At 59.7% G+C, this 21012-nt stretch overlaps 1 protein-coding gene across 1 annotated transcript in view; it reads left to right on the top strand.

Annotated features, from left to right (window-relative positions):
- The window catches only part of ct (homeobox protein, cut), a 38939-nt gene that overhangs the window by 2662 nt on the left and 15265 nt on the right, over positions 1-21012 (top strand). Inside the window, exon 2 of the mRNA XM_037233554.1 lies at positions 19505-19674. Coding sequence (XP_037089449.1) covers positions 19505-19674 — 170 coding nt within the window. The remainder of the gene's footprint in view (positions 1-19504; positions 19675-21012) is intronic.

A 21012-nucleotide genomic window follows, 5' to 3' on the forward strand; every position in this document is an offset into this window, starting at 1 on the left:
TGGCTGGCTAGTATCCGCTGGTGCCGCCCGGGACTAATGACCACCAATGGCTGGCTAGTATCCGCTGGTGCCGCTCGGGACTGATGACCACCAATGGCTGGCTAGTATCCGCTGGTGCCGCTCGGGACTAATGACCACCAATGGCTGGTTAGCATCCGCGGGTGGCGTTAGCGGTGCGGCCGTGATGCCATCGCCGTGGTGGACTGACGAAGTGATAGCTCGCCCCGTTGTGGCACTTCTGTAGTGTCAGCAATCATTACCGAATTGAGCACTGCTAACTCTTGTTCTTTTCGGCGGTCGACATGAAGCCCCTTTTGGTGTCACCAGCATGCATTTATGTTTCAGGGCATACTTCCATTTTTTTTCGGATGCTTTTCAAATAGCTGCTGATATAGACGCGATGGTTTCCGAGAACACAAGTGGGAACACTGGTCACAGGTGACGGCTGGGGCACGACTGACTGCTGGCTATGCGATACCTAAGAAAATAAATGTACGTACTTAAAGGGAACTTTCTACATCTGAGTCTGGTTTTGAACTAGAATAGTCATCTTGAAGACCATTCGGCGCAGTTCACAGCCCTGCCCTTCTTAAGACGCTAAACCCCCTAGTTCTGAGCTCCACGCCTGCGAATATGAGCGGACCATTTTGTGCACACTTTTTCAAAGTCCCCCAGACATCCATGACACTATAATAACGCCACTCAAGTCCTACCGTTCCCTTCGTCATGCGCTGATCAAGGCCAAGAAAAATATAATTTTCGGATCGTTCACATGTGACGTTGATGAGGGCAATTTCCAAACATCAGGGCTCTCAGTTTGGTCTCAGTCAATGTCGTGGAAGCTCATGTGACGCAATCAAACAATGACGAATTGAGGAGCATATTTACTGGGCATAAAAACGTGTTGTCTGGGGCAATTCTGTCCACTTATTATACCAACAGTTTTAAGTGAGCTTATTTATTCATATCTGATGCTTTCTTTTATGTCTTCAAATGCGGAACATCCCCTTTGAGAGAAGTGGCCGTCGTGTGGCTGAGGAAACCGCTGCTGTCGCTCCGATATTTCCACCGCCTCGTCCCCCTACGTCGCCGCCTCCGTCGCCACACCCGATGCAATAGATACCGATGCCAATGTGCCGACCCTGTTTGCGCTCGCCACCCGCCAAATCGGACTGGGGCGGTAATTGTGCTGGCCGCGCGGCGACACCATTCAGCGCCGTCCGTCGCCGCCGCCGCCCTGTTGACGGCGCCCGTCCGCTGACGCACCTCGTCGTCATCGACGCCGCTTACCTGTCATTGACGGCGCGGCCCGGCCGCCCGACCGCTGTTTGTTTTACATTTCGCAACACGCTGCTCGATTGTGATTGGTCGGCGGCGGCTCAGTGTCGGCCAGCTATGTCGCGGGGCAAACAGCCGGGCGGCCGGCGTCTTCGACAGGTGCAAACAGTGCGCCTGAAAGGACGGCGGCGACGATCTGTTTGCGCTGCCGGTGACCTGTAGGGAACGGGCGGCGATGCATCGAACGGTGCGTGAGCTATGCGGCGACTCATGCCTTCTAATGACCGGCGGCGCGATGGCACCGGCGGGCATTGTGCTGCTGCAGGAGAACACGCAGGCGACCGGTAGAAACGCGTCAGTAGATCCGGCACGTATCCGCCCGCACCCATACTTTAACAAAGCTTGTGCAAAGCTTTTGGAGGTTTTGACATGCACTCCTACATTTGCACGCCATTGAGCAAGAACTTTACGTGAAGTTTTTGACCCTGTGCAGGATTAGGATAAAAGCAAATAGACACTCAAAATTTGACAAATATTTACTCTTTGCGTCCCTCATGCTTGTGTTTCGCTGGAAATCAAGTAGTCACCTACCTTCGTCAGGTTCTTCGTTTCAATGTGTTTTAATGGCATTGCACCCGTGAAATCAGGAAAAACTTCGTATGGACTAAACTGATGTTGTATATAAGCTGAACGAGTCCATTCGTTGATGACATCGGGTGGCTGGGTGCATACGCAGAACTGAAGTCGATGTAAGCACCGGACGAGTCCATTTCCTGGCTCTGGGATCAAAGAAAACTGTCCTCTCAAGCCGGGCTCGTGTGCTCCTACCGGCATTTCCGACGATCCCAAGCGCGAGACGGCGCATCCACGACCATCGACTTCATCTCCTGACGTCACCGGTCACGTGGTCAGTCGGCGACGGCTCGGGGCCGACAGAGCCAGCGGCGGCTCGGGGCCGACGCAGACAGCGGCGGCTCGGGGCCGACACAGCCAGCGGCGGCTCGGGGCCGACACAGACAGCGGCGGCTCGGGACCGACTCAGTCAGCGGCGGCTCGGGGCCGACACAGCCAGCGGCGGCTCGAGGCCGACACAGCCAGCGGCGGCTCGGGGCCGACACAGCCAGCGGCGGCTCGGGGCCGACACAGCCAGCGGCGGCTCGGGGCCGACACAGACAGCGGCGGCTCGGGGCCGACACAGCCAGCGGCGGCTCGGGGCCGACACAGCCAGCGGCGGCTCGAGGCCGACACAGCCGGCGCCAAGCGTGCCTGAGAGTGACTCCTCCGCGGGCTCGCCGCGGTGCGCCGCACTGGCAACCCCGGTCGCATCGCCGGCCTAATTGGGCGTACGTGCCGTTCGACCGGCGTTTCCCCAACGATTTGCCGGTGGCGCGAGCTAGACGCCCGTTCATGTCCACAAAGCTTCCGCGTGCCTTTGTGCGGCTCGTCCGTGGGCGGGATTTTTCGATCGGAGATCGGAGATCGGAGCGCCTTTTTGCCGGCAGCGATCGAACATGGCCGGCCGGCGTGGCAATTGCCTGCTCTCCATCACGAGACGTGCCGTGCGCCTTCCGAGCGGCTGCATCGGCACGGCAGCGATCTCGGCCGTTTTGGGCGCCGGCGGCGGCGATCGACCGATCTTCGCCGAACGCGACCGGTCTGTCGGCCGCGCTTCACCGCCGCTGGTATCACGGATTAGGCGGCTCGCAGCCCGATGTGGGACAGGGATCGCGTGGCTGGACCCTGGCCCGCCGCCCCTGCGTGGGGCCGGCGGTGGACGCCGAGGCATGGTTGGTACGCCATTTCAGGCTGGTCCGCCTGCCGCGTCCAGATCGTACTCAGCCGGTGAGATCTACGCACGAATCGTGCTCAGACGGTGAAAATTTGCATTCAACGTGAGACGGCTTGTCTGCTAATCCCTCTGTTCTTATACAGATACAGATACAGATATCAGGGGTGCAGCCAGGATTTTCCCAATGGGGGAGATGGGGGGGGGGCTCACTTAACACGGCAATCTTTAACATTCTGTTGAAAACAATCGATAGTAAAAAAGACAAAATGCTGCTCTGAAGGGAAAGAGGGACGTCCTCTCCCTACGTATGTATATGGGCTCATCAAATGCGCTTTTGTCCATCAGAGCAACCAGCGAAAAAAACTTTCATTTTCCTTGTTAGGCAAATCGCTCAGCTGTCCTCTCATTCAATATGCACGTCAATCTCGGCCTTACAAATGCCATTTGGGCGGGTGCTATGCCGGTTCTTTACCCCCTGACAAGACGGCTTTATTTGAATGATATCGAGGGCGACTCTGGCGACCCGGGGCGCGACTCTGGCGACCCAAGGCGCGACTCAGGCGACCCGAGGCGCAACTCTGGCGACCCGAGGCGCGACTCAAGCGACCTAAGGCGCGGCTCTGACGACCCAAGGCGCGATTCTGGCTACCCAAGGCGCGACTCTGGCGACCTCTTCGATCAAGCTGGGCCGCGTCCGGTCTGAAGGGGCGGATCTGTGACGAAATGTTGGCACCTTGATGTGGCTTGGTCCGGCACAGGCCACTGCACAGCAGCTGTGGGCCGTACGTGCGGCATGATTGCGCACAACACATGACGGACCCGAAGTCACCAGTCGGTCGACCGGTTGCATCTTCGGCTCCTGAGTCCATCCGTTCTGCTGCGGTTGCGGGGCGGTGCCGAGCTGCCCACCGCGCCGGCAGGGGCGCGTGGGGCCCACCCCCAGCAGCCACCGCACTGCGCTTCGCCCGCCCACCGCCTGACGCCTCTGGCCGGCGGCGGCGGCGGCGGCCTCGGCGGCGCCCCGCCCGCGCCAGCGATGGCCTTCCACGATAGGGGACGCTGGCTCCGCCCGCCGCCAGCTGGCCGGCACGGCGCCGCGCCGTGTGAGCGGCGGCCGCGCTCGCCGCCTCCGCCGCCGCCACGCCAGGTGTGCGCTCCCGCTAAGCTTGCGTGAGCGGGGATGAGCGCGCGCGGCGCGGAGGTAGCTCGATCTTGTTTAAGACGCGGCATCATCCGCGATCGCGGCGTGCGGCGACCGAGCGGCCACCGCGTCGGCCGCACAGCTGTAATCCGATCCGGGCCGCATTACCGGCGGCCTCACACCGATCCTGTCCAGCGCCGCCCGGCCAGGATGGACGCCTGCATGCCTCGCGAGCAGTGGCAACGAAAGGTGCAGCGTCCTGGCCAGGCCGGAGGGCCGAGTCACGATGGCAGGCGGTCCCCACGGCCTGGCCGGTGACCGCGTGACGGTGGGACGTGGTCTCCATGGCCTGGCTGGCGGGCCGGGGGTCGCGTGACCACTCAGCGTCTTTCAAACGCGGGAGCGCGCGGTCGTGAAACTGTCCCCTTTCCCGGACCGTCCTAGTGTTCATCATTCAGGGCCCAGGGGGTCGTGGTTAGATCGGCATCACCCCTTCCTGTCGCACTGCGAACAACCACTCAGCCAGGGACGAATGAACCACTCAAACGCCCCCCCCCCCCCCCCGCCCCGAGAATGCCGTCCTTATCGTATTTCGAGGTGAATTGTCATGCTCTAATATCATATCTCACTGCACACACGGAAGTATCTTGACAGACCGTTTGTGATCGTGGGGACACAACAAGAAACATGTAACGGCTGAGATAATCCCTTTGTATAGCACGTCTTCTGACCTACAAACATGTGTCTCATGCCAAAAGCGCTGTTGCTCTCAAATCACTTCATAATACCGTATAGATTTTAGAAGATAGCAATCTGGGCGTCCAAGCATGCCACCATGCATGCAAGTGGCCTATCGCGCGTGGACTTACTCTTCATCGATCTAGTCAACCAGACGGGCATGCAGTGAGGAGCCGTGGGGAGCTACAGGACGCAGGATTAGCACCGCACGGCGCGCCGCCACCCCGGCCGCAGGATCAGCACCCGACGCACGCCGCCACCCCGGCCATAGGATCAGCACTGGACGGCACGCCGCCACCCCGGCCATAGGATCAGCACTGGACGCGCGGCGCCACCCCGGCCGCAAGATCAGCGGCCGGTTAGCATGACAAAGAGCCGGCGCTCCGATCCGAGCAGGCTCTCGATCTTGACCGGGCGGGCGACGCCCCTGCGCCCGTGAGAACCGGGGCCGGGCGCGGTCACCGGAGCAGACCCCCCGGCGACACCCGAGGCCAGGTCAGGGGGCAGCTGAGGTCGGCCGAATCGATGGGTGGAGGAAGTGCTCACCCAGGTGAGCAGGGCCCCGCCTACAAAGGCGACTCTGCAAACTACAGCGCCCGGGGGGCGACGCCTCTTGTGTCGTGCTGCGTCACGTGTGTTAATCGTTGACACTGGCAAGATCAACGTGGTGAAAAACATCAAAGCCGTCTTGCACCACTGCTCTCTGTGCGGCCCAGATCAGTTTGCAGCCGCCAACCCAGGCGGTGGACGGCGGACCCGATGGCCGCCTGCCGTGTGACAACATGGCTCCGGGACGGCCGATCAATACCGACGGCTTAAACGGATGCACCAAACATGACTGTACATCATTACACCTTCTCTACTGCGCTTTAAATAATTTCTGGCGCCGCGGCCACATGTCGGCGATTAAAATCAGCGATCATTAATTCCGGTCATTGCACCATTCGATTATTACTGGGCCTCAGTGGCTGGCTACGGCCACTGTGAGCAATGTCATGAGCCCTGTAATACCGGCGCACGGGCGGTGGCATTGATTTTGGGGCCGCTCGCTCGTTTACAACTGCCCTTCCGACACGAGTACGTGTGCGCCGGTTTACCAATAAGAAACAATAGCCTGCTCGCCTTTCGTGTTCGGGCCAATCATTTCGGGCTGATGGCGTTATTTACTGGCGGCGAGCACGGGAGCGGACCGGTTAGCGCGCGCCGGGTATGAGCTGCGGCGGCTCGCCGGCGGAGGGGAACGACCATAGGCGGCGGCGGCGGCGGCGGCCGACTGGGAACGGCACACGGCGCGCCGGCGGGGGATGTAGCCTGGCTACACGTCAGATAGGCGGCAATGGCAGCGGCGGCGTTCAAGGGACGGAGAGAGCGGCCAGGCTATGGTACGCAACATGTGACTAACCTTTCAGCTTCACGGCTTGAAGAGGGCGCATTTCCGCCAGTTCTCTGTGCCTTCACAGTACCGTAGGAAGGCGAAACTTGGATATATTTTTAGAACACAGAGCAGGGCGGGAGATGATCGAAATGTGGCCGCGCGTCCCCCTGCCAGCTGGCACGGGGTCTGCAGATTGTCCGGCATGGAGACTCGGCTGTGGTCCGGTGATGGCGGGCCGGCTTCATAACGCCGCGCCGCCCCCGATACGCCATGAGCATGATTGTCCGGAATTTCCGCACCGAGCAGATGCCGCGATGTAAGTCTGCAGCGTTGCGGGATGACGTGTTTGTGCCTCACTGCACACTCACTCATTGGTGGAGGTGGCTCGTCCGATCTGGTGGCATGTTGGCATCAGGTCTCCTGGCGTGGCCGGCTTTATACCATGCCCGCCGTCAATGGGCGGTGCATGCGTAGGAGTGTGCAATATTTATGCTAAAATATGCCTATGTAGCGAGACGTCAGACACATTTGGACGCCAAGAGGGGGTCAGGTATCCACCCACAGACGTCGATAAGCTTCATTTGCATGGATGATTCGGGTGACACTCAAAGCCCCGCCCTTCTTCACTGCATTGTCAGACGACAGTTCGCAAGGCGGATGACGTGTTTGCGCCGTTGAATCAAATAGGTAGCGTTCTTTGCACACATCGTCAAGTGCAACGGACGGATATTTGTGAACTCCAGCTCACTGCTGATCGGACTATGCGAGACGTGCATGCCTCTCCACCGAGCTGTCGTGTGCAGAGGGCGGAGCTACAGCGCGGTAACATTACGACACAGCCGTCGCCAGCACCCGACGCGCTCCAGCGGCGGCGAGAAGGATAATTCAAATCCATCGCACCACGTCTCCAAAACCAACAGAATAATTATGAACTGGTCTGGCCAGCGTCAGCGACGGTTTGTTTATGTGCAGGTTTTTGTACCTCGGGCCGTATTGCGACTGATTGCCGCCACGATAGATGAGCCCGGGCGGGGATCGCGTCAGCGGCCAGACGCGGCGGCGCGGTCGACAGAGCCGACATCAAATAACCGGCCGCTGCCGACGGCCGGCGCCTCGCGAGGGCGGTCGGCACCTCAAACGCGGCTGCCGACGGCCGGCCGGACGCGTGGCCGCGACGCCGGCAACGTCACACGGCGAACCGGCGTAGTGGTCTGGCTGGCTGTGTGACGCGGCCTCTGCTTCTGAACCCTTTCAAACGCGAAACGCACGTGTGACACTGTCAGAAGGGACAGCATAATGTGTGCGGATGCTTTATTGGAGCACGTTTAAACCGAGCTGCATTCCATCAGGTAACAACTATGAGAGGCGTTTTGGTCGGCCCATGCGGCGCGGAGACGCCGTAAGTCGAGTATTGGGCAGCGCGCAGTGGTGCAGGACGGAGACATGTCAACAGCCGTGGTCAGAGATGTGCTCCTGTCCCCAGGGGCTGAAATAAGCGTCTGATACTGACCTCGGATCACAGCGTCTGGCCTGTCTCAAATGACGCCTTCGCCAACATCGCGACATTTGAAAAACGAAGATTAGTCGGGTTGGAGTGCGATGTCAGACACATATTAGGAGAGGGAGACCAGAACGACGTGGTTTAATGCTTTGTGACAAGGACATTTGGGGCCTGCACAATGTTACGCCCATTTCAAACATATCCGTTTGTCGTGTATCGTGTATCGGAGAAGTAAAGCCGCATTTAGCTGTGCTCTCAGGGGACTTTTTTGCCTGTTATGCTTGTTAGATCTCTTTATCGCTCCCTCCTCACTAACCGCCAGGAAGAAAAGGACGAGGCCCGCCTCTGCTCTGCCATTCCGAACTCACGACAGGCATATTGAAGACATAGCGCAATGGATCCCGCGCTCACACATAAGATCCATAAATAATGCTTAGCAGCCGTCCGGTAAGCCAGCGCTTTTTCTGCCATTAGAAGCGCATTGAGCCCGTCGGCCAGAAGGGGAGGTAATGCGCCGCTATTGTGCACAGCCAAACGTGGGATGAAAGAGGAATGGCGGTCATATTTCACGGGTCGGATTGGGCGCGGCTGGCGGCTGGCGGCTGCGGCGGGCTGTGTTTGACCGCCACTCGGGCCGCTGCCGTCAGAGCGGCGGCACCGGTGATGGATCTGAGCCGGCGGCAGGCCACCTCCGCGCCGTTCGGCGGGTGAGTGGGGCAGCCGGCGGCTGCAGCCAGCTGTAGCCCCCGGCGGCTGCGGCCAGCTGTAGCTCCCGGCGGCTGTGGCCAGCTGTAGCTCCCGGCGGCTGTGGCCAGCTGTAGCTCCCGGCGGCTGTGGCCAGCTGTAGCTCCCGGCGGTTGCGGCCAGCTGTAGCTCCCGGCGGCTGTGGCCAGCTGTAGCTCCCGGCGGTTGCGGCCAGCTGTAGCTCCCGGCGGCTGCGGCCAGCTGTAGCCCCCGGCGGCTGTGGCCAGCTGTAGCTCCCGGCGGTGGCGGCCAGCTGTAGCCCCCGGCGGCTGTGGCCAGCTGTAGCTCCCAGCGGCTGCGGCCAGCTGTAGCTCCCAGCGGCTGTGGCCAGCTGTAGCTCCCAGCAGCTTGCCAGTGCCGGCGGAGACTGCCCCTGCCGGGACTGCGGCACCATCACAGTCACGGCGTCAGCACGGGCACGAGGGTCAGGATCAGCAGGTCATGAAGTTGAAGTCACATGGCAGGATTCTTGAAAGTCACTAGGTCACGAGTCAGGCACATAGAGATGGGCCACTCGGGAACGAGATAATAGGGTGGTCTGGAACACGGCAATAGTTTAGTCAGGAACCGTAAACATTTTCGTCAGCAGCCAGGAGATGAAGTGCTGAGGAGTGCAGGCAGTGGTCATAAGACAAAGTTGCCTTGATATTATGCGTCAGAACCATCAGCATCAGTAGATGAATAATATGAGCGAGAAGCTAGTAGGTTCCAGCTCGCAAATGAAGACGGCCAGGTATGAGCAGATCCGGGGTCTGAGCACTGTATCGTTGGACTACAGCCGACCGGCCGACGCCAGTCAAGGCGTCCTCGCCTCAGGACTCAGCCCGGCAGTTCGGCGCGCCGTCGCCCCATGCCACGGCTGGGTGGCAGCAGGGATGTGCGCAGCACCGCTCCCATTCCTTGGATCTGCCCCTCGACACCATCATCGCCTCTACAGTCCACCGCAGTCTGCCCAGCAGGACGTCAGACTCTGACCCGTCCTGCAGTCCACCTCGGTCCACCTCGGTCCACCCCTGGAGCACGTCCAGACTCCAGCCTACCAGCCCACACGACCGCCTCTCGATGTCGGTTGATGCAATGGTCTGGCGTGCCCCCTCCCCCTCCCCCAATCCACAAGGGCGACCGCGCACGCAGAACACGCCGCCGGTCGTAACTGTGCTTTACGACCGCCCTGTGACCGCCACGCTCACCCGGCGTGGCCGGCTGGGCGTAACCCGGGCCTGGTGACGGAGGCGGCTCGCTTCCCCACCCTGGAGCAGCTCACTGTGCGTAGTGAGGGGAGGGCAGACTGGCTTGTTGAACTGAGACCAGGACCGCGTAGCCTGTCTTTAAGTCATTTCACCCCACAGTGCTGTACTCGGTTGGCTTCATCAGGGCGTGTTTGAATTGAGAGTCTCCGTCCCTTTAGAGACATCGTCATTAGAGTTGCGTCACATCGGCATGGATGTGATCGATGCATGGATGGATCGACAGGATGTGATAAAGGCCGCTGCGTGACACGGTCTGCCCTGTTGTAGACGTAGGACCTGGTGTCAGTGGCGGCGCCACTTCCCGGGGGCGCCGCGCCGGCAGCCCGCATCAAAAACACCGTCGCCAAGCGTGCAGAATGCGACGCGACACCGCGCTCAAATCTGGCTTTGTCGACGACTTCAGCCGGAACGAATAAACCTGGAGTTAAGCTGCCTGCATTCGACGGTGCGTCAGCAACGCCTCGAAAAACCGATTTGGCCCATTGGCCTGCCTTATTAGCGCTGGCCGGTTTGGCTTCTTTTGAGCGGCGTTCGAGCGATGTCTCAGATCGACATCGCCCGGCAGGCGGCGGATGCGGCCTCTGAGCTGCCCTGGTCGGCCGCCAGCCTGTGATGGCGCGCCGCTGGTGTTCGGAGGCGGATGCTGTCGTCGGCGTTTATCTGCACCGCCTGTCGGCCCGGCTTTGGCGTCTTCTCAGGCGTTCAAAGACCGGCTCTGGTCGTGCCGGCGCGCGTCCTTCACCTGCGGTATCTGCGCCCTTTGCTTGCCTGGTGACAGATGTGCACTGCAGCGGCAGGCCGAAGGCGCTGTCACGTGTTGCGTTTGGTTACACGCAGACGCGATCAAAGGCTCACTTTTTCTTACGAAGCCTGCGTAATGATAGCCCGATATCAGCACCGCTGACGAAGGCGCTGACTGGCGGCTCAGCTCGACTCTTCCCTTGTCTCGGCTACCCAGCCTTGGCTACTGCCCTCTCTTGCACCAGCCTCGGCTACCTTCCCCGTTCTTTGTCCTCACCCTGTGGTCGTCAGACCCCGCAATCACTGCTGGTCCACTGCTCGGTCCGCTGCCGCCTGCGTGGATCACCTTGTCCGTTCCTCCGTCTTGGGGGATCCTCTGGTCCGTTCCTCCGTCTGCAGGATCAACTCATCTGTTCTTCCGTCTGCGGGGATCCCCCAGTCCGCTTCTCCGTCTGCGGGGATCCCTTGATACGTTCTTCCGTCTGCCGGGAACCCCTGGTCCGCTCCTCCGCATGCTGGAATCAAAATGATCTGCTCTTACGTCTGTGATGATCCCCTGATCCGCTCCTCCGTCTGCTGGGGTCCCCTGGTCCGCTCTTCCGTCTGCAGGGATCCCCTATTCCGCTCCTCCGTCTGCAGGGATCCCTGTTCCGCTCCTCCGTCTGCGGGATCCCCTGGTCCGCTCCTCCGTCTGCAGGATCCGCTGGTCCGTTCTCCCGTCTGCATGGATCCCCGTTCCGCTCCTCCGTCTGCGGGATCCCCCGTTCCGCTCCTCCGTCTGCGGGATCCCCCGTTCCGCTCCTCCGTCTGCAGGATCCCCTGGTCCGCTCCTCCGCCTGCGGGATCCTTGGTCCGCTCCTCCGTCTGCGGGATCCCTTGTTCCGCTCCTCCGTCTGTGGGATCCGCTCCTCCGTCTGCGGAATCCCCGGTTCCGCTCCTCTGTCTGCGGGATCCGCTCCTCCGTCTGCAGGATCCCCTGTTCCGCTCCTCCGTTTGCGGGATCCCCTGGTCCACTCCTCCGTCTGCAGGATTCCCTGCTCGGCTCCTCCGTCTGCGGGATCCGCTGATCCGCTCCTCTGTCCGCGGGATCCCCCGTTCCGCTCCTCCGTCTGCAGGATCCCCTGGTCCGCTCCTCCGTCTGCAGGGATCCGCTGGTCCGCTCCTCGGCCCGTGGACTCAGCCCTGCAGCACGATCCGCCGAGCGGGTCGCCAACGCTTGACGGGCCGAAGATGCCGCCCTCGTTTGTATGTCGGTCCCCAGTGGACCCACCCACGCCGTCGGATATGATAGACGGCGGCCGGCAGATCCACACCCTGGCACGGGGATCTGCGATGGATAGATAGCTGCGATGGGTGGTTTGCAGTGGGGAGACTTCCATACCTGAACCGAACGGCACTTAACGATGGATCGAATGCATATTATGTATTGTTGGCTCTGGATATGATCCAGTTACGACACGGCGGACATTTATGGGATTTCGTAAACCACGTGCTCCGTCAAATTTGGTTCACTGAGTAACGGCTGTCTTCTTAACCTGGTAAGACCGTCCTTAGAACGAGGCTGGGCCGATGGAAACTCGGAATGGCACGAGTCCCGTTTTAACCGACTTAAAATCGACGGTTTTGTGACATCTGATCAGAGCTCAGCCTTGCTTTCCGACTGTTCTCGTCACCGCCAGCAAGTATCCGGCTGAAGTCCAAGGGACACGTTCTAGCCGCATCGCGATTGACTACTGGCAGGGCATTGCAAGCATTTTGAGTGCCTTAAGGCAGCACCTTCGCCACGTTCCCACAATCAGTCACGGACACGCCACTGCTGACGCCACTAACGGAGACAGCTCATCCCGCCCAGGTTAGGTGCGGACGTGACGTCACACCTAGGCGGCCAGCTGCCCACGGCCGGCCGCCGCGATACGCTGGCCCGACACGTCTGTCCGGCTCAGTGGATGTGGGCCCGAGGGCTCGTCAGATCCGTGATTTGTCAGATCGGCAGTGGTGACAGATTTCCGGCGAGGAGGGTGGGGGTCCAGTAAGCGCCACCTGCCGCCACCTGGGCGTCCACTCATTACGCGCGATTCATGCAGATTGTGTGACGGCACCGGTCGGTTTTCTAGCCCTGTGTCACCTGATGTAGGTGATCCGACCGTGTCAGGTGAGGCCACCACTTTGAGAACGGATCAAGCGAGCACGGACGGGGCGGTTCAGAGGCGTGCATAGACTCTGCTGGTGGAACCCAGTCCAGTGCCACTGGGAATTGATATGGATGTTTTGCTATTTGCAGACAATTACTCGACAGAGAATATGAGACGCAACGTGAAGGAACTTACCCGACCCTCTGCACTTCTACCTGAGCTCGCCTCTGTCCTAACCGGCCCCAGCCTTCGTCGTTAGTGACATAGACGCACGACAGTCATATCTCTTCAAGTGGTATTTATCCCGTCGCCCATTGTTTTCAGCAGGTGCGTCGAATGTAAATCCCGGCGGGACGCGCCGATGCCGCCGTCGCCGGCGTCGAAACCAACGCAGGCCCGAGTTGGCGCATGCGCACACCGCAGCGCAACTGCATGTGATGGGAGCGCCTGGACACGGCTCTAATGTGCCGAGGTCGCAGCAGAGCGAGATTAAACCGTCGCGTGATGTCGAGTCTGGCTGAGGTTAACGACATGGCGTCTGTGTAACTGTTACGGACGCCGCAGGCCCCAGTGCCAAATCGCGTCCGGCCAGGCGCGCGCGACGCGCACGCATTTCTGCGATTACGACGTCCATGTGCCGCCGCGCGGCATATTTAGTGCCCGCACTGCGAGCCGCCTGCCCGCATATCAAAACATCTGAGGCCGGCCTGGGCGGGGGCCGCTCGGCGTGAGTTACAGGCCGCGTCTGGGGACATGTGTGTCGTGGCGCGACACGGTCCTGCCTCAGCGTGCGCCGTCCGCCTGTCTTGTCACCCGGGCCTGTTCGCGGCAAACGCCCAGCAGAATCCCCGGTCACCGAACAGCAGGCGATTGAGGAGCCGGCGGTCCAGCGCCGACAGACGCCGACACAGCTGTCGAGGCTCCGACACGACACTGAGACGACGGACGGCGCGGCCGGCCGTCGGCCTGCCCGCCACGGCGTGCTCCCTCGATCTCCGTCGACAGCGACGGTCAGCGGCGCGCGCGCCGACCCCGCCGTTGGCGCCACGCGGCCGGAGAAATGGCGCAGATTATCTGTGGTGGCGCAGCTTTGTTCGGAGGCCGCGCAGCTGGCCGCGGAGCGACACCTCTCGGCGGTCATCTGGGCCGCTGGTGCAGCTCTGTCAGACACTGTCGCCTGGCGACTGTGTCTGTGTCGGTCTGTCTGCCGACTGCCAGCAGACGGACTGACGGACGGACTGACCTGGGGTTGCCGGTAATGTACTGATCAGCGCGCCTACGTTAACCACTGCGCGTCTGGGAAACCAAAAGCACGAGGTTCGATTCCTCTTGGTGCCCGCCCTTCCTGCCGCGAAGGCACGCGACGCCATATAGCCTCAGCATCTGAGTACGTCGTTAAGTCTCAATGACACACACACAGTCCGTCTGCCGTCCATCTCTGTCAGCCCGTCCGCCGTCCATCTGTGTTAGTCCTTCTGCCATCCATCTGTGTCAGTCCGTCTGCCGTCCATCTGTGTCAGTCCGTCTGCCGTCCATCTGTGTCAGTCCGTCTGCCGTCCATCCGTGCCAGTCCGTCTGCTCCTGAATCGTGACTCACGTATTCGGAGACTCGCTCTGCCGTTGCTCTCTGACGACGTTTCCTCGATGTTCGCTGACCACCCTCGGTCCAGGGAGCGATGTTGCAGCGCCGCGGCCCCACATCCGGCCGGGACCCCGAGCGGGCTAACGCTCGACGGCCCGGTTCCCACGCTCGCGATCTCGCGCCGGCGTGACTGGCCGCTTCTGGCCGTCCGTCGAAGGCGTCTCACGTGACCGCGCCGCAGCTGCCGAGCCATCGATGACACCGGCACTGGCCCCCGCCGCGACTTTGTCGCCGTCGCCTTTTTACAAAGCGCCGGAACCGCGCGTCCGTTTGTCGCCGATACAATTTATTATAATTTGCGCTGGATTGTCGTCGCTCCCTATGCGTTTCGGGAGCTAGCGGGCCGGCAAAAAGGTGGGGGAGGCAGCCGAAGAGTCGCCCAGTCAGCGGGAGACTTGATCTACGGCCGGTGAGGCGTCGCCGCCGCTGGATTAGCTCGTCCTGCTGCGACTGAGGGCAACGGAAGCGGGTCTTGTCAGAGCGATATTTGCACAACAGACCGGTGCGACTCCAAAACACTTATCAACAGCCAAATGGCTTCCGACAGCTCCTCCGTTCGATCAGCTAAATACCCCGGCGAGCAGTTGTTCCTAAGAAAACACTAGTTGCTCGTAGGCGGGCAGCAATCGATAATTGATGCCAGGGTAAACATTGATTTGCCGGTCCAGTCTGCTCCGCACGATAATGGATAGCCTGGCGTGAAGAGGCACGCTTCTTTGGCCGCCGGTCGGCCGTCGGCGTATGTGCTGGCTGAGGAGGGCACCGCGCACCTGTGTTTCCGTTGGCGCGCCACCGAACGATATCCCAGTCTTTGTTTATATCGGCTGCATTGGCTGGCCATCGGCTGGCAGCGGCCTTGGCAGTCGGCGCCGTGAGTTCGTGCCGGCCGGCTGGCGCGGCGCCGTGCGAGGACGGCGGTCCCGGCCGGCCGCAGTGATCACCGGCCGTGCCCGACAGACACTATTGCCGCCATCACTGTCCGCCCTGGCCCGTGTGTGCGGAATAAACGTAACCCTGCCGACCCCTCTCGACCTGGACATTATCGGGGAACCACGCCGATATATCACGGCCGAGGCGGACGCGGCGGACGTTCGCGGCGCGGTGGCGACAATCGTTGCGCGGCCGAATTACGGCCGGCCGGCGCGGTGATGTCGCAGCTTGTCAGCCGGACAAACGTTACGATCGGTCGCCGGCTATTTATCGGAATCGGATCGACTTCTCTATGACAACTGGGCGGCGATTTCCAAGCCTGAATTAATGGCGCGGACGCAGGCCTCCGCATTAACTGACTCTGGTCGCGCAACATTGCAATTAGCCGGCAGAATGGCGCCGGGTTTATCATGGAGGTTATTCAATGATATCATTCACCCGCACCATTTGCATGCGAGTGCGGCGTGCAACCACTGCACTTCCCTATAAGTGCTGTTTTTCGTGGTGCTCAGACCTTACGGCCTGGGAGCTGTGGCGAAATGCACGAAGGCGCAGAAGCTGTTGTATGAGGCGCCACTTCACAGTTGGCGTCTTCAACGGCTTGATTGTGAGCAGCGGGGCATTCAGCTTGCGCTGACGTAACAGCGACCATAGACAGCTCGGTGGGCCTCCGTGGACACCCGATCTGGTTGTTTATCTTGCGATGCTGGCTGATGTTATGCACGGCCCGTTACCGAGCCACTGACAGTGACGCGGCTTGTTTTGCCGGCCAGGCCAGGCAGCGGCTCCCTTGTCCTGTCCGGTGGCTCTGCACGCGCCACCGGCAGCCCGTCGTGACGCTATCCCAAGCCGCTGGAACACCAGGACCACCGGCGGCGCAGCCAGCCCCCACTCAAAACCAGAGAAAACCTCGTGCGAAACCCGACCACAGCTCGCGCTCCGCACCTGGCGACTCAAGCCTCAAGCTAGCCAGCGGCAGAATGACCTTCCGTTGGGCGCGCATCGAGCCGGTAGGCTGCCGTTGGGCTCGGTCGCAGCCAGGCCGTGGCGGCGGCGGCCAGAGCTCCGGTCCCGCCGAGGAGCGGCCGTCTCCGCCGTCCCATTGCGGCATTGGACGCGGCTCTGATTGCCGTCAACGGCCGCCAGTGTCTCAATCGACGACATCCGCGGCCATTTAGCCGCTCCCCTTCCCTCCCGCAGCCGCCCCTCTCATTTCGATAAATGGACTCGCCCAATCGGCCGATTTATTATGCAAATAAGTGCCATCAACAAGGACAGATCGATAGCGACCGCCTGTTCAACACTCGGAGCAGCGTTCCTGCGCCCAGCGGTGCTCCAAAATCTCGATGCGCCCGCCGTCTGAGTTTTCGACTCGTTCGGATCCTCGCCGCGGGGATCCGAAGCCGCGGGCCATACGTACACATCCACGGGCGTGCTGAGGGCGGAGAGCAGAGTGGGCAGACCCACGCCGCCCAGCGATGTCCGGGGGCAGCTGGCGGTTCACCGACCTACAGCTGGCGGCTCACCGACCTAGCTGCTGATCCGAATTTACGGCGGCCGATTTCCCTATGACCGTCTTTACGGCTGGGAAGCGGCAGGATTGTGGGATATCTGTGGCGGTCACAGGTCTGCGATAGGCCCCAAGCACCTTTCATACCATCGCACCGTTTAAATCATATGTTCCTCTTCCGTTGCAAATATTTACTGATTTTTGAGAGGGGATTAGTTGTTCCCGATTTTCAGCCCATTGTCCTAGAAATAACTCATGCGTTGTTCGACTCGTCCTTTTAACTTTGGATAACAATTACCAGCAAGGTTGAATAAAGCTTAAACCGTCTTTCTCGAAATTCCCCTAATCTTAGACTATGCACGACATTTTTCCAACTCTTTGGCCCTTCAACATAATCTTATGATCTGATTCTTGAAGACCTTGCATTTATGCTGTTGGTATGTTGATGTTGATGCTGGAAATGTCCATGTTGATGGGACATATGAAAGAGGTGGAGGTATTTGTACGATTGAGGCGTTTCGAAGGGTGTATCTCACCTTTCAGCGCACTGTCACAGCGGCCACCTCTGATAGCGTGCATCGGTCAGTCAGGAACCATTCTCTCTGGTGTGTGTGTGGCTTTCGTAAAAACCAGTAAATATCGAACACTTGTCGCAGTTCCTCATCCTGCTCGTGATGTCCAACTCAATCCAATCTCAATTTCTAAATGGGATGCATTCTGAAGGGTTGGCGTGGATGGGTTTGGTTTCAAAGCACTTGCTAAGTAAAAACTGTTGTGTTTACTCCAACATCAAAGTAGCATGACCCAACACGCAAAAGGTGACATGCACCACTGCCACCTCTAACCTGTGTCAACCTTCGTTGGCCAGCTGCCAGCTGACAGTTCCGTGCCAGTGGGACCAAACGGCACCCCGCTGTGCACAGTGTCACCGTCTAACGCGCCCACACCAGGTGCGTTTCCTCATACCAGGGAGGCGGCAATCCAAGCGTGCTGCCGCAGCGGCCGTTGCTGATGACGAACGTCGGTCAGTTAGAGGCTATTCTCTCTTGTGTGTGTGTGTGTGTGTGTGTGTGTGTGACGTCATGTCGGTCTGGGATGATACCATCCTCGAAACATGCTCAAAACAAAACATGTCTCCAAACTTATGGCTCTGACGTACGACAGGTAACCATTTTAGACCCCCATAACGACATGGTGCGATTATCTTTCCTGCTCTGCGATCTGTCTATTTCCGTTAAAAAATCCATACGCAATTGAGCCAACCCCTTTAAGGTGAGAAAGACGTCACAGTCAGGCAAATATCATTTGTTTGAATGGAACGAAGACAATGGGAACCATTACAGGTGTTAAGCCTTCCGTGTGGTAGCTGTTTTTGCGCTTGATTTTCAAACGTGACCTTTACGGCGATGTTCCTACTCCAACATGCTCATTAAACAAATCATTGTTATCATGCACTTGAGGAAAGTTTTTCCTCGATTTATCTCTGTTTGTTTTTTCCATCCGCCAGCTATCTGGGCCAGTTTACTTTCTCATCCCTTCGATTTCGCTGACAGAAACGCCTCTTAAACTCCCGCCGACCACAGTCCGTCCGTGACGTAATTTACGCCCGCCGTCAGCTGCTGCCGAACATCGTTCTGCCGTCGACGGCGCTCGTCCACCACCGACCTTGTCGAGCCGACGTTCATTTCTCGTGTGTGGGCCGAGACGCGACTCCCGGATCGGCGCTGGCGGATGTTTTCCATGGCACGAGCCACAATTTCCGGGCATTCATACGTGTCTGGCCGCCGCTGCTCCAGCCTAGTCGCTGACAACGGCAGCGGCGGCATCGGACTGGCGCGAGGCAGGCGCAGGAGCGCCACCGAAACGCTCCGTACTTTTGTGACGACTCTATCCTCTGGTGTCGCTGGCAGAGCGCTTCGGGGATTGTTACACTGTAGCTGCTGCGCCCCAGTATTTGTTGATGTGGCCAATGCTGCCGCGTTTGTCTTAGTCGACGCTCGTGATTTGCATGAAGTTAAATTATTTGTTTTCAGCCTTAGCGGTAATGGACCTAAGATCTGTCATAACAAATATACCACTATGTGATGCTCGCACTAGGGAAAAATGTTTCCAAAGCTCTTATTAAGAGAGTTAATAAAACGCTCATAGCGAAAATAACTATACCCAGCGAGTCTTTAGCGCATTATTCAGTTTTCTGTAGTGTTCTCCCGAAACAATCTTTCGGAAGGCGCTGTCTCTTTTTCCGAACGTTTGCGAAGTGCAGCTTGTAAAACTGTGTGCTTCGAATTCAACATTGCATGCAAATAGCATGGTCACGTCATGTTCACACTATGCCATGGGTGAGACTTGCCATATATTTGGAGGGACTCTCGCCCCTTGAATTCCTTAACTTGGGCACGGTGCCTATCGAGCTGTGTAGAAAGCACTGATCTATGCTTCTAATGTGTCACAATAATCACGAGAACAAAATTTTATGAAAGTTTTCTTCGCTACGCCGTCACGCCGTTACGCCGTCGTGCCTTTGCGCCTGACGTGTGACAGCATGAGTGTGATGTGGCAGATGTGATGGCAATGTGACATCATGCAATGTGGGCGACACGGCAGACGCAGCGTGGCGGGCGGGATCGTTTGATGACGTCAGGTTGACGGTGACGTCGTGCGGCAGGAGATGGCTATCGTGTGGAGGTGCGCTGGCGACGATAGGCGGCTGACACGTGCCCTCCTGCTCCCCAGGCAAGGAGGCCAGCCGGCCGACACTCCAGAGTCGGCCGGAAGAGGCGGCGTCTGACGAGCGCATCGCTCACATCCTGACCGAGGCGTCTCAGGCCATGAAGAACGGGCCGGCGCCGGCGGCGGCCGCCGAACAGCCGCCCACCCCCGAGGCCCGCAGCCCCTCACGCCAGGTGAGTGCTCCCAGCACCGCCGGCCAGCTCCCAGAGTCCGCAGCGTGCGGTTGCTTCGGACTCGGTTGCCGTCAGCAGCAAACAGCCACCCCCTGTGGCCGGCATCATCTGAGTAGGGTACAGTGCGACGCATGACTGCTCTAGGGTTGGTGTGACTGTTTGAATTAGAGCCGTTTCGGCCAGTTATTACCATTTCAGGACTGTGGGAGGAAAGAGAGTGGCTAACGGTGGGGCAGAACTGCATGCACCTCGGGGTCCAGCCACCGAGGCTGAAGCCGCACAGGGACCCCTGTTCGAGGTTTGTACTCGGCGCTCGGACGGGCCCCACCAGGGGCGCGTGGGCCCACTCATGGCTGGTGCATGTAGCCTGCCCCGGATGAGCGGGGATGATTCAGGAAGAAGCAGAGTGAAGACAGTGTGGCGGATGGACCATCCTACGCCTGGCAAAGCCAGGAATCAATATCATAGTGATACAAAGCCCTAAGAAACAGGCCTCCGCTTCGCGTAAATATGCTTAACTTGACGCGAATTTGTTCAAGTCCACTCGTATTTGTTCTCTCTTACTGCATAATTATTCATTTTCTGACCTCCATTTCGGATCTAAACGCAAAACGAGCTGGTAGCTCTCCAGCCCACCAGGCCACCATCAATGAACTGCACGTGGCATGCTGCAGCATACCGACCGGAATTTTCATATGGCTTCTCCACCCCGCTCAGCCCCCCCCCCCCTGCCCCCCCCCCCCCCCCGGACCGCATTCCGTCGGCGCACCGGGCCGTATGCTAACAAGCTGCTCAATAAGCCATCCGGTCACCGGCTCAGTGCTTACGGACCAGGTGACCGCCCGGGAGACCGGGCCTGGTCGGCCTCCATCACCGGGGAAGAGCGGGGGGTCAGGTCAGGACGATCACCTCCTCACCACACCGGCTGCAGGTGGGAGCCGACAGGACGTGCCACCCCGGCCGCAGTTCCACGGCGGGACGTGCCACCCCGGCCGCAGTTCCACGGCGGGACGTGCCACCCCGGCTGCAGTTCCACGGCGGGACGTGCCACGCCGGCTGCAGTTCCACGGCGGGACGTGCCGCCCCGGCTGCAGCGCATTAGCGGCGCCCCGCATCATTATCGGACCCGCCTGGTCGCGTTATCCAGTGTCAATAGCCTCCCATTGTAGCCGGCCGTTTGTCATCGGCGGCCGCTTGTAAAGCGTCGGTCGATGGAGAGGGAGGGGGGGGGGGGGCTAATTTAACACCCGGCGGCCGGCGCGTGCCACCAGCTAATTATCGCCCTCAGAGCTGCCTGACCGTGAGAGGAGCCAACACAGAGCTGCGAGATGAAGGAGC

The sequence above is a fragment of the Pollicipes pollicipes genome, unplaced genomic scaffold (assembly GCF_011947565.3).
Source record: "Pollicipes pollicipes isolate AB1234 unplaced genomic scaffold, Ppol_2.1 Scaffold_7231;HRSCAF=8579_pilon_pilon_pilon, whole genome shotgun sequence".
NCBI classification, from domain to species: domain Eukaryota; kingdom Metazoa; phylum Arthropoda; class Thecostraca; order Pollicipedomorpha; family Pollicipedidae; genus Pollicipes; species Pollicipes pollicipes.